Source organism: Balaenoptera physalus (genome assembly GCF_965194825.1).
Source record: "Balaenoptera physalus genome assembly, chromosome: 8".
NCBI classification, from domain to species: domain Eukaryota; kingdom Metazoa; phylum Chordata; class Mammalia; order Artiodactyla; family Balaenopteridae; genus Balaenoptera; species Balaenoptera physalus.
The window spans coordinates 14091393-14107209 of record NC_138887.1 but is presented as its reverse complement, the minus strand read 5'-3'; the positions used below and the strand labels follow the sequence as shown (position 1 = coordinate 14107209).

General features: G+C 40.5%; 1 protein-coding gene across 3 annotated transcripts in view; it reads right to left on the bottom strand.

Annotated features, from left to right (window-relative positions):
* Window positions 1–15817, bottom strand: part of VPS41 (VPS41 subunit of HOPS complex) — a 184968-nt gene that overhangs the window by 75283 nt on the left and 93868 nt on the right. For all 3 annotated transcript variants that reach the window (XM_082473465.1, XM_082473467.1, XM_082473466.1), the window contains exons 6-7: window positions 10191–10253; window positions 6301–6366 (exon numbers count right to left, since the gene is read on the bottom strand). In XM_082473465.1, coding sequence (XP_082329591.1) covers window positions 6301–6366; window positions 10191–10253 — 129 coding nt within the window. The remainder of the gene's footprint in view (window positions 1–6300; window positions 6367–10190; window positions 10254–15817) is intronic.

Here is a 15817-nt window from a genome sequence, read left to right as displayed (position 1 = left end):
AATGCAGCTGCCATGGATCCAGCTCCAGGACATTGGGCGCTCTACATATCAACATCAAAAAAGCAACTAATGTCTGAGACAAATGAACTTAACTTTGAAAGCAAGGAAGAACGCCTGTTTCTGACACTGAAAATGATTTCTATTTTAAGACCTAGATTTCAATTTTTAGCTTCAACCAGTACAGCACAGAGAGAAAAAACCACCAAAGTATACTTTTACAATATGGCTATTTTACAACTTGGCTTTACATTCCTAAGAAACATTTGTAAAGGTTACATTGTGGTTTACTTCCTATCAGTTGGTGGTTTTTAATCAGTTTTGGTATGTATACAGCATGAGATGAATTTCTAGGAATGGAACCACAATTTATAACACAGTGCCTAGAAGAAACGAAGGTGTTTCTTTACAATGGTTCTACATGCAACCACTAGGAGATAAATTTGGTGGTTGCCCGGGAAGTAATGTGTAAGAAAATTTTGCGTGTAGAAAACTGCCTAAGATCAAGCATCTGATCGCCTGCAGAAGTATTCTGAAGATCCACTGGTCAGTGGACTGGGCAAGCATAACTGATGTCAAGTCCTTTTTGAGGAAAAACAACAAGGTCCTAATGTATAGCACAGGGAACTATATTCAATATCCTGTGGATAAACCAGAGTGAAAAAGAATATGAAAAAGAATATATATAACTGAATCACTTTGTTGTAGAGCAGAAATTAACACAACATTGTAAATCAACTATACATCAATAAATTAAGGGACTTCTCTGGTGGCACAGTGGTTAGGAATCCGCCTGCCAACGCAGGGGACACGGGTTCAATCCCTGGTCCGGGAAGATCCCACATGCCGCGGAGCAACTAAGCCCGTGCGCCACAACTACTGAGCCCACAGGCCACAACTACTGAAGCCCGCACACTCTAGGGCCCGTGTGCCTCAACTACTGAGCTGGCGTGCTGCAATTACTGAAGCCCGTGCGCCTAGAGCCTGTGCTCCGCAATGAGAGAAGCCACTGCAATGAGAAGCCCGCGCACCGCAACGAAGAGTAGCCCCCGCTCGCCGCAACTAGAGAAAGCCTGCGCGCAGCAATGAAGACCCAACGCAGCCAAAAATTAAAAAAAATAATTAAAAAAAATTTTTTAATTAAAAAAAATCCTGGGGGCTTTCCTGGTGGCGCAGTGGTTGAGAATCTGCCTGCCAATGCAGGGGACACGGGTTCGAGCCCTGGTCTGGGAGGATCCCACATGCCGCGGAGCGGCTGGGCCCGTGAGCCACAACTACTGAGCCTGCGCGTCTGGAGCCGGTGCTCTGAAACAGGAGAGGCCGCGATAACGAGAGGTCTGTGCACCATGATGAAGAGTGGCCCCCACTTGCCACAACTAGGGAAAGCCCTCGCACAGAAACGAAGACCCAACACAGCCAAAAATAAATAATAAATAAATAAAATAAACCCAAAAAGTTTAAAAAAAAAAAAAAATCCTTTGTGACCCCAAGAACCCCATTTTCCATCTGACCAGGAGACGAGCAAACATATAAGGAAGCAAGCACCTCTACGTTTCACACTTAGTGGTCACAGTAGTCCGCTGGGCTGTCTACATCCTAAAAAGATTTGCATTATGACAAAACGCTGCTCCATGCCATCCTCTTCCAAAAAGAATCCAAAATGCAATTTGTTTTTTGCCGATCATTCTCGGACACTGAGAAGCTAGCCGATGCTTCTACTTCTGTCCTTCAGGTAAAATTTGCCATAAGCCTTCAGCCCCAGACAGTGAAGCGCTTTTTCTCATTTCATGCACGCAGGTCCTTACCTCGTTTGCTGACTGACATTTTCCAGCTTACAAAGCAAGCTGTCCCTGCGGCTAGAATGAGGGGACCTGGCCCACCACAATGGCAAACAGCTGACTCCCTCGTTTCGAAAAATGAACTCTGCTGCAAACAGCATCACGACAATTTAATAATTTGTCAAAGGAGGAGAATCAGTTATTATGAAGTGTATTTCAGAGTTCAAAGGTAAAGGTGGTAGGGAGCTCAAGTTTATCTGCTGACAGAGAAAGCTGAGTAATTAAAAAAAAAAAAAACCAGACAAGATCTGCTTTGCAGACTTATTTCTCAAAGAGATACCTCATTGCTATGCTCATGCATTATAATTCTTGCTACACAAGGAGGTTACACTTAAAAAAAAAAAAATCCATCGATTCTTATGTTTTAAACCTCTCTCCAACGGCACTCTTAAGAGATGTGCTTTTCCTTTTCTTTTTTTCAACATGGAAACAAAACAGAATTAAGAATAAGCTTTTTATGCTCATGTGTCAAGCACTGGAGTCCATAAATCCAGCTATGGCATTCAACTACTAAGAAGTTACCTTGAAAACCTAAAATAAAAGTTTATGCCGGACAGAACTATTGCCTCCTCTTCCTAGTCCTGGGTGGATAAGGAGCTCTCTCTAAAGACCTAAGAAGCTAGAACCTTAAAAAGGAAATATCAACAAACGTGTCAAAGTGCAGTTTCAGGTTTTTTCTGCTACATGGCTATTTTGTGGAACTATTCTGAAACGTATGTTCTGATTACTTTTAAAGAAATGTTTTTCCAGGAATCAAAATTTCTCATCAAATCAAATCAACTAAAATATTAAATTAGACATCTCTGTCAAATTTTCTTATGAAATGACATCATGAATATCTCACTGTAGGACATCCATCTTTCCTATTCCGCTTCTGAGGTCGCTGTGCTGCTTTAATCGTTGTTTACAGAAGTTGGCATACAATTCCTAGATGCATTTAGCTGTCAGTCTAAGTAAGATCAGTGTTCTTAAGGGTTAAGAATGCCTTAAGAATGCCTTTATTCCACATTACACCTTCATTTGGCTAGTCTTTGCTCCAATTTTTTTTTAAGATTAAATTATTTCTTAAAGGCAGAAGGTCATAACCTCTCAGGTACATGATATTTGTCTTTGCTCTTTTTTCCCCTATATGATCTGCCATCTACTCTAAACAGGGACGTCTTGATATCTGCAATGTATGATTATTGCAAGGTTATCACCATTTGCTAAATGCTGGACTCTTCAGACTAGTTCTGCTTAGTTTATGGTGCTGGTTGAAAATTGCAGTTAAATGATCAGAGTTGCGATTGGGCCAACACAGTCTTTGTTTTTCTCATTTATCAAAGGAATAAAATGCCATAACTCAGTTATAAGGGGAAAAAATGAGGTCCTCCTAAAAATTTGCTAACACCCTAAAAAAGAAAAGAATCTTTTCACAATAGTATCTGTTTCTTAATGTCACCTTCCAAAAAGCCTTTCTCTTAGTTTTTTAAAATCAAAGGTACATTCCTTAATGAAATCAGAAATATTTCCTGAAATATCTTCAACTAAATAAATCTATTTTAAAACAAACAAAACACACAAATGCCAAAAACCATGCAGCGGAAGTGATCTTTAAAAGTACATACCATACACATACAGAAGGAAGAAATCTCTCCAGAGATTTCTGCAAAGCACACCAAGCTGGTGCATGTTTTGGAAATCTCTAGTTATTTAACCCTGTACAAAGAAGTCACTATAGTTCATTGATTAAACACTAATCTTTACTACTCACTAAATACATATTTACACAATAAACTTTAATGAATCCAGAGAAATCAGTCAATAGTTTGTATGTTACAAGTCCCTGAATAGAGGGCACATTTGCATACCAATGTTTCTTAAGCCTTTAACATAAGTAGGAAAAATTATAATGGCTTTTAATTTTATTATATTTTTAACTGAAGCAGGTGTACAGCAAAGTGATTCAGTTATACATATATATGTACCTATTCTTTTTCAGATTCTTTTCCCTTATAGGTTATTATAAAATACTGAGTCGAGTTCCCTGTGCTATACAGTAGGTCCTTGTTGGTTACCTATTTTATATATAGCAGTGTGTATATGTTAATCCCAAACTCCTGATTTATCCCTCCCCCTCTCCTTTCCCCTTTGGTAACCATAAGTTTGTTTTCTATGTCTGTGGGTCTATTTGTTTTGTAAATAAGTTCATTTGTATCATTTTCTTAGATTCTACATATAAGCTATATTATAATGATATCTGTCTGGCTTACTTCACTTAGTATGATAATCTCTAGGTCCACCCATGTTGCTGCAAATGGCATTACTTCATTCTTTTTTATGGCTGAGTAATATTCCATTGTATATATGTACCACATCTGCTTTATCCATTCATCTCTCGATGAACATTTAGGTTGCTTCCATGTTTTGACTACTGTTCACAGCAGCATTATTCATAATAGTCAAAAGGTGGAAACAACCCAAATGTCCATCAACTGATAAATATTTAAATAATAAATAATTAAATATTGCTAAATACAATATGATATACCCATACGATGAAATGTAATTTGGCCATAAAAAGGAATGAAGTACTGATACATGCTACAACATGGATGTCCCTAGAAAACTAATGAAAAAAGTCAGACACAAAGGCCACATACTTATTGTATGATTCCGTTTACATGAAATACCCAGAATTTATATGAAATATCCAGAACAGGCAAATTTATAGAGAAGTGAAATACATTAGTGGTAGCTTGGGGCTGGGAAGTGGGGGAAGGGGGATATGGAGCAACTGCTAATGGGGACGAGGCTGGGATGACGAAAATGCTCTAAAATTAGATTATGGTGATGGTTGCACAACTCTGTAAATATACTAAAAACCAATGAATTGTACACTTTAGTTTTTTGGCTGTGCCATGCAGCATGTGGCATCTTAGCTCCCCGAGCAGGGATGGAACCTGTGTCCCCTGAGGTGAAAGCGTGGAGTCTTAACCACAGGACCACCAAGGAAGTCCCTGAATTGTACACTTTAAACTGGTGAACTTTATGGTATGCAAATTACATATCAATAAAGCTATTAAAAAATCTAAAAGAGATGACAATATCATTTACATTGACATGTGCAATCCTCTGATTCTTCACTTCAAAATATCACACATATACTTTTATCAAGCTCAATATCCGAAGCCCTTTATACAATATACTAACCCTTTGGTGTGTGTTTTTTCTTTTAAATTATTTTAATCCAGAAATTCTAACAATATCATTTTTTTTTAAGCTTTTTCACCAGATGACCTGAACTGTTTTTAATTTATATACACATAATTAAACATCTTTTTGTGCTTGGGAAGAAATGTCTACCCATGAATTTCTGGAGAAGTGAATAGGAAAAAAGGAGAAAAGACAACGCTGTCTCTTAGAACGGTGAACACCGAAAAACTTGTCAAGCAGTCAGTGATAACCAAAAAGATAAACCAAATCTCTGATGTTCTTGCCTGTTCAGCAATCAGTGAATTCTACTTATTTTACTGCTATTCACAATGTAGTCTTTGTATAAATTCCAACTTCTTTCCATATGACCTTGCCCGCACTTGGATGCTGGACTACTCTGTTGTCCATATAATTGCTCATGTATCTACTCAACAAGCTTTGGCCCAAACAGCTACATTCACAAGGTCCTTCCTACAGATGTTTGTAAACGATGTCAAATGCTAAGCAGAAGGACGAAGAACATGAAATTGACACAGTTAACCCAGGCACCCTGGAGGATGACAAGACATTCATGTAGCAAAACTACTGTTGCAAACTGCATCAGACTACAGGTATCCTTCACAGTATAAAAGCAGTTATTAACCTCCACCAGTAAGCTGATTATTAAGAACACACACCAACACAGGAAAGTCCCAAAGTAGGAGCTTGAGTCCACTTGGACATCACGCATATTATCTCTAATATGTTCTTTCATACCAATACCTTCAAAAATAGGGGACAACTGTAAAATCTCTAACTTCTGAAATTGGAAAGCTAGAACTCAAAACTGCATCCCCACTAGGGAAATACTTCAACCAAAGTGATTTATCAATATTTTAAGTTATCAACATTTTATGAGGGGTTGCTCTTAAGAAGGCAACAGACCTTTTAGAAAGCAGATACTCCAGCCCCAGTCAAGCCTAGTTTACTTGCTCTTTTGATACTGTTAAATGCTACTTCTTCTTTGTGGAAGGGACAATATTTCAAAGCACTAGGTGGTAGCTGGAGTAACATCTCTGTTTTTGCCCTGCATCTACCCCAAAGGAATGTCAGTGAGAAGCACTGAGGCCACACCTCCCCCAGGAGGTGATGGTCTCATGATTTCACTACATTATGCTTTCGCGAATTTTCTCTGCATGAAGAGGCAGACATTAAAAACACTAAAGATAAATTAAAGAGCAAACAGAACCCCCTCAAAGATGGCATGTGACGGTCAACACGCAGCGTTTACCTTCTTCCCTCCGGTCACAAACTGCTTGCAGCTGGATCTCACGAAGTGCGGATGCACGGCAATGATCTGCAAGGGAATAAGGACCCAACAGTGGTTTAGGAGTCACAGCTCCAGCACAGAATGAAAGCCCTTTGTACATTACCGGCAGCATGATCTAAAAATCAACCCGGTATCCTGGTAGGAAGTAATCTATTCAGGTAATATTCTGCACCAGCTGAGGATGAGTTTTGCTCTGGCATGAAAGGGTTTCTTCTACGAAGCTGGGTCAAAGCTAAAAGATGAGAGTGAACAGTTGTCGTTTCTGGCTGAGTGGGACCCTCTGAGTGGGCGCCCCTCTTTAGAGACAGCCAAGGCAGTCAGTAGAGGCAGCGAGATGTCACACATGTTTGTAACTGACTACATTTCATAGAAGAAACCCAGAGAAAGAACCCAACTATCTCCTTGTCCAGACGCCTTCCAGTGACTGAGGGCACCCAGTGGAACAGGGCCGGCGATGCAGCCTCAGACACTTAGCACGATTACATCCGCGCCCTAACGGCAGAAAGACAACAGAGCTGCAGGACCCAGGAGTTCCGGAGCTCAGCAGCCAGGCCCTTCCCTTTTACCTCCAGCCTCAGTTCCCGGCCCCCTGGTTCTCATCCGCTCTCCACGATCTCCTCCCGACCCCTTACAAAGGTTGCTCTCAAGACTGCTCCATCCCTCATCACCGTTTACTTCACTTGCCAGTGGCATTTCTGAAGGTCTGGTGTCTGCACTCAGTGTAAACCCGTCTTCGGGGCTCCCCTTTTATGGCTGTCAGCCTGCAGAGACTCTGCCTCCTTGTTTTCTTATCCCCAAACCCATGTATTCATCAACTAATACGCTGTGTTTTTTTCCAACCTAACAGAATATTTCTGGGCATTAAAAAAAATTCACACAATTACACCTTCATAAAACTCCAACTAAATACATTCTATACTCTTATCAATTAACTAACACATTTCCATCCTCCAACGGAATAGATTCCTCTTCCTACACTGTCATTTTGAGGGCATTCAGCATATGACTCCTCATTTCTCTAACCATTCCTCCCTCCCAGGTTAGCCCTTCTTCCCTTCCACACTTCCCTAATCCATCCTGGATATCACTGGAATCATTTGCATATTCTGTTGTTACACATTCTTAAAATCTCTTAGGAAAGTCCTCTTAGCTCTCTTACAATGCATCATCCTGCATCGCAGCTGCTATTCCAGACATTCCCCATGCCCCTCCACCACGTTACCTTACCCCTTTTTTCTCCTCCTCACCCAGAAGAAACCAAGGCCATCAGGGTCATTGCCCTTGACTGCGAGTCCTTCACTGCCCAACGTAGCAACACTTGGGCTTGGTCTCACCGGCGGGGGGCTGTAGGACTCATATCCAAGGTTTCTCTCCCTCCCAACACGACGGATCCCATCCCTCAGTGCCGCTCCACTAAGTATTCCCTTTCTCTTATTTTTGATCTGTCCCCCTCTACTGACTTTTTACCATCAACCAAAACATGACCAGCAGAAATGTTCCTGGGACCCTGGCTTTCTCTCCGTCTATCAGATGAGCTCCCTTCTTCATCACGAAATTTCTTGGAAGAAGAGTCTACACTGCTTGTTTCTACTTCTTCATCTCCCATTTACTCCTTGACATGGGGTGGGCCTCCTGCTCCTCAACTCTCCTCATTAAGTGAGCTCAGAATTATCAAATAAAACACGTGTTTCAGTCCCCACCTCGTGTGATCTCCGCACTGCCTTTCCCATGCTGCCCACACTCCTTCCTTCTGGAAACCCTCTCTCCTTTGGCTTCCCTGACACCACTCTCCTGGGTCTCCTCCGATCCCCCTAACTAATTCTTCTTAGACCCCTCACTTTTTTTTTTGCTCCCACTACCTTAATCTTTAAATTAGTGCTCCAGAATTATTTGACCATCAGTCTTCTCACTCTTTTTTTTTTTAATATCTTTATTGGAATATAATTGCCTTACAATGTTGTGTTAGTTTCTGCCGTACAGCAAAGTGAATCAGCTATATGTATACATATATCTCCATATCCCCTCCCTCTTGAGCCTCCCTCCCACCCTCCCTATTCCACCCCTCTAGGTTGTCACAAAGCACTGAGCTGATCTCCCTGTGCTACGCGGCTGCTTCTCACCAGCTATCTATTTTACATTTGGTAGTGCATATATGTCAATGCTAACTCTCTCACTTTGTCCCAGTTTCCCCTTCCCCACCGTGTCCTCAAGTCCTTTCTCTACGTCGGTGTCTTTATTCCTGCCCTGCCACTAGGTTCATCAGTACCGGTTTTTTTAGATTCCATATATATGTGCATTAGCATCCGGCATTTGTTTTTCTCTTTCTGACTTACTTAACTCTGTATGACAGACTCTAGGCCCATCCACCTCATTACAAATAACTCAATTTCGTTCCTTTTTATGGCTGAGTAATATTCCATTGTATATATGTGCCACATCTCACTCTTTAACTGGATAATATCTTTCAAAATGGTTTCATCTTACTCAGCTGTGGTTATCCATTTTGTGTTTTTAGGGCCAATCTCCATACTGAGGTCCATATTCATGTCCATGAATGTTTCCTACATAACATTTCCACCAGATGTGCTAGTTATCTAGACTCAAGCCCAAACTAGCAACATCCTTCCTCAAACCATCCCTTATTTCCACTGATGGCATTCCCACACACCATTACCAAAGCAAGAACCTGGATCTACCCTCAGCTCCTCCATCTTTTATGACCCTTGGCCACGCCATCACTAAGTCTTAGTAAGTCTACCTCCTCGAGGCTTTCCCACTTCATTCCTTCTACACTATCTTGAGTACTCACTATCCCTCTTTTCATTGAGCTCCTGTAACACCGTTTCTAGAGTACCGCATTAGCCTTCTAAATTGTCTCCTGTCCCCAATCACTCTCTTGCTTACATCCCCCTGCACTGTGGCAGGGCTGGCTTTCTAAAACACACATCAGATCCCATCTCTCCTTCACCTGTTGATCAATAAATGTTTGAATAAACACCTGAGAAAACTGAATGACCTCTTCCTTTAACAACTGTAATACTCACTGTAACTACCATGACTGTTACCTAAAACCGGTTCTTCTGCCTCAGGTCTATCAGCTCTCACATCTAACACTGTTATAGCTGCCATGTTACTTTTCCTTAAGCTTAGCTCAGTTTACACCACTTCTTTGCTCTTCAACATTCAATAATTTCTCCTTATCTACCAGACGGAGTCCAAATTCCTTAGCCTGAATAAAAAGCCAGCGTCAATCGGCCTGTGCAGCTTTCCTGCCAAGTCAGTATTTTATGCACCATCTAAACTAGACTATTTGCCACTTCCTGAACACGATTTGAATTTTCTAGCCTCTCCGTTTATATTATACGGTTCTTCCACATGGGAAGTCAGCTTTCTCCATCAGCCCTGTATATTAACGTCCAAACTACAGTCCATCTACAAAGCCATCATTAACGAGGACAGCTAGAAGTAAATACTGTTTTTACCTCTTTGAGCCTTTAATCACAGTGTGTGTGTGTGTGTGTGTGTGTGTGTGTGTGTGTGTGTGTGTGTGTGTGTGTGTGTGTGTGTGTGTGTGTGTGTGTGTGTGTGTGTGTGTTGTGTGTGTGTGTGTGTGTGTGTGTGTGTGCATCATCTCACCCACTACAACAAAAGATTCCTGAGGATAGACTGAGATCACAGCCACATAATATACATTCTGTGTACCTTCCCAGCATCAAATAGTATCTGGTACATTGGTTGAACAGATACTTACTGACAAAATTAATGCAAGATTGGTAGTGTCCAAAGTATTGTAATCCTATTGCCTTTGTTGAGAAAATCCTTAGAAAAATTAAAACTTACTGAATACTTACTTTAATGGGACAGTCAAAAGTCTCATGAAATTCTTCTCCAGAATACAGTCCAAACACCTGCACCTAAAAAGTAAATGGATCTTGTCAGTTCACCATGACGGTAACAAAGAAGGCTGCTGAGTCAGTGAGAACACATACTATCAATAAAAAAGTAGAATACGGGACTTCCCTGGTGGCGCAGTGGTTAAGAATCTGCCTGCCAATGCAGGGGACATGGGTTCGAGCCCTGGTCTGGGAAGATCCCACATGCCGCGGAGCAACTAAGCCCGTGTGCCACAACTACTGAGCCTGCGCTCTAGAGCCCATGCTCCGCAACAAGAGAAGCCACCGCAATGAGAAGCCCGTGCACCGCAACGAAGAGTAGCCCCCACTCACTGCAACTAGAGAAAGCCCGCAAGCCTGCACACAGCAATGAAGACCCAATGCAGCCCAAATTAAGTAAATAAATAAATTTATTTTTAAAATATCTTAAAAAAAAAAAAAGTAGAACACTTAGTAATCTAAAGCCCTTGTAATCTCTATTAAGTATCCAATGAAAACAATTCTATGGGGGTGAAAACACACTGCTGCAATTAAATTTTTACAAGTATCTCATGGATAGAGTTCCCTTTGCACACCACAAGTTTGTTTTATTAAATGGACGTCAACTTTAAAAATGAAATAGATATGAATAGATTACTAATACTCTTTTATGAACTTCCCATAGACTATTCCTAACGGAATTATTTATTCCTTTCCTTGAAGGAAAAAGGAGCTTCTTTTTTGAGTCACAGATATATAAATCAACTGTGCAGATCAAAGTGGCAAGAGATTAAGTGAACTGCACTTCATTTACAATCTTATCTTGAATCTATTTAGAGCGTATAAATGTAAGATTTAATTTTCTCCTTATCAGTGCCTCCCTTAAAGTTGTTTAATCTTAACCTTTTCTCTGAGTGGCTGACTTTAAAAACTGGATAACATACATATTCAATTGAGTAATGTATATAAAGGGTACAGATGACAGATTCAGAGCTTGACAAATTTTTATGATATGAACATATCGCTGCAACCATGACCCAGGTCAAGAAGTAGAACCCAAGAAGCTCCCTTGTGTTCCTTCCATTCATTCACACCCTCACAAACTAACCGCTCCTCCAAAATCTATCACCTTCAGTAAGTTGTGCTAATGTTTGAATTTTATATAAATAGAATCATAAACTATTTCACTGGCTTCTTTCACTCGACATTTTCTTTCTGATATTTATCCATACTGCTACGTACGTACAGCAGGAGCTGGTTCTTTGTCGTTGCCGTATAGTATTTCAATGTATGAATACATCATAATTTATGTATCCATCTTCCACTGATCATTTGGGTTGTCTCCAGATGGAGGCTATTATGAATAATGCTGCAGTGAATACTCTTTCCAAATCTTTTGGTCCACTTATATACCCATTTATGAAGAAATGGAATTGTTGAGTCATAGGTTATGCATCTGTTCACATCTAATAGACAGCCAAACGACTTCGCAAAGTGGTTCCAATCAATTTACACTCTCACAAGCACAGCGTATGAATTCCAGGAGCTCTCAAACACTTGGAACCAGCTATTAGGGGCACTTAGAACTATTTCCCAACACTTGAGATGTGTTCACTCTTTTTCTAGTCTCTAGAAGAGTGGTGTTATTTCTTCTTTAAATTTTAAAGAATTCACCTGTGAAGCCATCTGGGTCCAATGGCTTTCTGTGAGAAAGTTTTTCATTACAAATTCAATTTTTTAAATAGATATAAAACTACTTAGACATTTTCTTGCTTTCATCTTAGTAAGTTTTTTTTTTTTTTTTTGGCCGTGCAGCATAGCATGCAGGATCCTAGTTCCCCGACCAGGGATCGAATTCATGCCCCCTGCATTGGAAGTGCAGAGTCTTAACCGCTGGACCACCAGGGAAGTCCCCATCTTAGTAAGTTCTGAGTAGTTCATGTGTGCAAGTTCCAAGAGGAAAATGTACTCATGTTATGATATCATTTGAGGAGATAAATTCTTTCATTAAACTATAAAATCTTTAGAATATTCCACTCATTTTGTGACTGCTGTTTTTATACCCTTGTGCCAAGTATGTTATTTGGGTTCCAAGAACAGCACATGGTACAATGTAACATAGAGGGAATTTGATTTACTCAGAGGTAGTCTGTTAAAATGTATTCTTGACATGGCAAATACATGCAGGCCCCACTACCACCTTGCTTCTCATTGTTCAGAGGGCATTGCATCACTGCTTTTATTTGAATGTATACGCACAGGATGCATTGAACTTCTTATAAAATGGCGGTAGAGAAGCTCAAAAGAAAAGCACTGCATTCAGAGTTTTACTCTATCCCAGGAAGTTGAAGTTGAATGAGCCCAACAAATCCAAGAAAACGGGGTCAAAATAAGACAAGTACTGTATCACCTGAATCTTAATGGAGTAAATTAACAAGTGCTCAACTTACTAATATTACATCAGTAGAAACTCTTGCTAAACTAGGAAGTTTACATTCTTCTAACATAAGCTACTTCTATGAATTCATTCTAACAATGTCGCTGACAACGTGGTCCCCTGTCAACTCTTACACTCCTATTACCAACTTGGACCTCTAAATGCTTCCACGTGTTTTACCTCAGTGGGTCTCAGGCCAGACTGCACGGTTAAGATTCCTGGAAATTAATGGCTAGATTCCACCCAAGACAAACTGAACTTTCTGGTGGGGTAAAATGATGTATTTTTTTTCAGGTGGAACATATTTATTTCACTCATACCATGGTCAACATCTAGCAATGTCTAGATGTTCCTCTTAGTTCTAAATTTATTTTTTAGCTGTAATTTGACTCACTTTTAACCAATGGGGAAGTCCCGTGTGAGGCACAGCATAATTTCTAGGCTAACATTCCAATCGGAAAGTATATTTCGATAACCTCTCCTCAAAGATGTGATGTCACTTCTCAGTCTTCTCCAACTGTGGAGGGAACAACCTTCTGGAAAAGCTGTCTATTAAAATGGTCAGTGTCATTCTGGCTTTTTTAGAAATTTTATTCTGAATTAAATTATCCTTATGGATTTGAAAATGAGAAGAAATACCTTTAAAATGATATTTTTAAAGATTGATAACTGACAGTATGTAACTAGCAGTGAAAATCTTGCTTTGCCTCATTTGGCCCTTATAGCAAGACAGCTAGGGATGAAAGCAAACACCATTATGCCTCTTTAACAGATGATTCTGTGGAAAAATAAATGACTCATCTGAGGTTGTAAAAATCAAGAAGAGTATTCCAAGCCCTGTTCTTCTACACTCTATCATTATAGGAGCTAGCCTAAAATTTGCAAATAATAAAGATATCTTTCTACAATATATAAAGTGTAAGAAAAGTAGAATAGGGAAAAGAAAATCAAAAGCCTCAAATAGTTGCCAAACTAACATGAAAGGGAATTAATCAGACAACTCTACAACAGAAGTTGAAACTAAATGCAGCAGACTATTCATTCAAATGCATAACGTTCCTTCTGCCTATAACAGCGTAAAGATGATTTTAAGAACAAAAGTTAAGTGATTTTTATTGCAGGGAAAAGTATATGAGCTGAAAACAAACAAATATGAGCCCGTCGAAAAAGACTGAGGTATCAGTGAGAAAATAAATATTAGAAATATTGTAAATCTAGTGGTGAAAATTAAATTATGAATTTCCAGGGGTGTCCCTTTAAAAATCACAAATCCAGGGCTTCCCTGGTGGCGCAGTGGTTAAGAGTCCGCCTGCCAATGCAGGGCACACGGGTTCGAGCCCCGGTCCGGGAAGATCCCACATGCCACGGAGCGGCTAGGCCCGTGAGCCACAGCTGCTGAGCCTGTGCGTCTGGAGCCTGTGCTCCGCAACGGGAGAGGCCCGCGCACCGCGATGAAGAGTGGCCCCCTGCTCGCCGCAACTGGAGAAAGCCCTCGCACAGAAACGAAGACCCACCACAGCCTAAATAAATAAAAAAAAAAAAAAAAAAAAAAAAATCACAAATCCAACAACAAAACAAACAAAAAAAATGAATCCATATGAAGATATAATAGTAGAGTGATAAGAAGGAATAAACAGAAGAGAACAAATTGCAGAAGTTCTTAGAAAACAGGCTGAAACTCATAACTACCCTTTAGAACTAGTGGAAGCAAAAATGTCATAGCGTACCCAGATGAGGGGCTGGAGGGGTGTTTGCTGAAGGCGGCAAAGCAAGATTAGAGCTCTTAGGTTAGTCTCTATTTGTATGTTTAACTGAATAACATTTTCCTCAACTGTCATTGTCTCCTTCAGTATGGAAAACACTGAGACTTCACAAGACAAATCTCAGAAACTTTATCAGTACAAGCAGGGTGAGTTGTAAAACCTCTGATATTTTGGTTCATTTCACTAATGTGACACCCGAACTAGTTGGTCAGAACTTAAACTACTAAAGCTAGTAAAATCCAAAACAATTCTCATTCATTTCCCCTCTCTCTCCCTCTTTATTTGTCATTTTCTCGGTGATTAGCACACTCTGTGAAAAGAATCCGTTGAATGATTGCTTAGAGAGTTTGGGCTTTTAGGAAGATTGCGTCTGAGTTAAGAATCATAGTTTTAAAGGTTAAAATAGAGAGGATCCTTTTGATAATGGTATCCTCTATAGCAGCCCTGACAACCTCTCCCACCTTGTCACAAAAATACCTAATGAAGAAAAAGAGAAAATTCAGAACAATTGGCCTTAGAGTCAATCTACTGCAAAGTCTTGGAGGACTTCTCATTAACTACAAACCCACAGAGCCATAGGAGAACCACAAAACGCATGTGCTACGTGCTTACCACCAGAAGTAAAGAAACCCTACCCTCATGAAACAATCAGGAAGGTGTATAAGCCTTCTCCCCTTTAGTATGGAATTCTATGTATTTGCAAACCAGAAAACTGGGCGACGGGCCATCTGACATAGAGAAACTGTGAGGTGACCAGAGTGTTGGACAACCCTCCCAGCTATTACTTCATTGTAACAGACCCTCTCAAACCCCGGCTTGCAAATAACAACAGGTCAAGCATTAGAAGAACAGGGGTGAACATGTAAACTGTCATTCCATCTAGGGCAGTGGCTGGAGGGACCCTCGCAGGAAAGATGGCAGGTTTTCATATTCTCCACCCACGGAGGGTGTCAAAGATCCAGGAGGGAAGATAGGAGAGGCTCCCAGTTCACTAGAGGAGCTGCCTTAACTGGATACCTCCAGTCAGAGGAAATGGAGCTCGTTAACAGGTCCCTATGTGAGCTGAAGGGTGACTCTACAACACCCAAAAGGATAACAAGCAGGGCCTGAATCTGTTTGCTAACCCAGGCTCAGAAAGAGCTTGTCTCCCTGTTCTGGAATGGATAAATGAGTAACAAAAATGCACACAAGGTCTATAAAAAGAATACTGCCGAACACAATTCCAGTGACTCAGAGGGAGAAAAACCATGCTTTAAAAAATGTTTTAACAGGGACTTCCCTGGTGGTCCAGTGGTTAAGACGCCATGCTTCCACTGCAGGGGGTGCAGGTTCGATCCCTGGTCGGGGAGCTAAGATCCCACATGCCGTGCAGCACGGCCAAAAAAAAAAAAAAAAAAAAAAGTTTT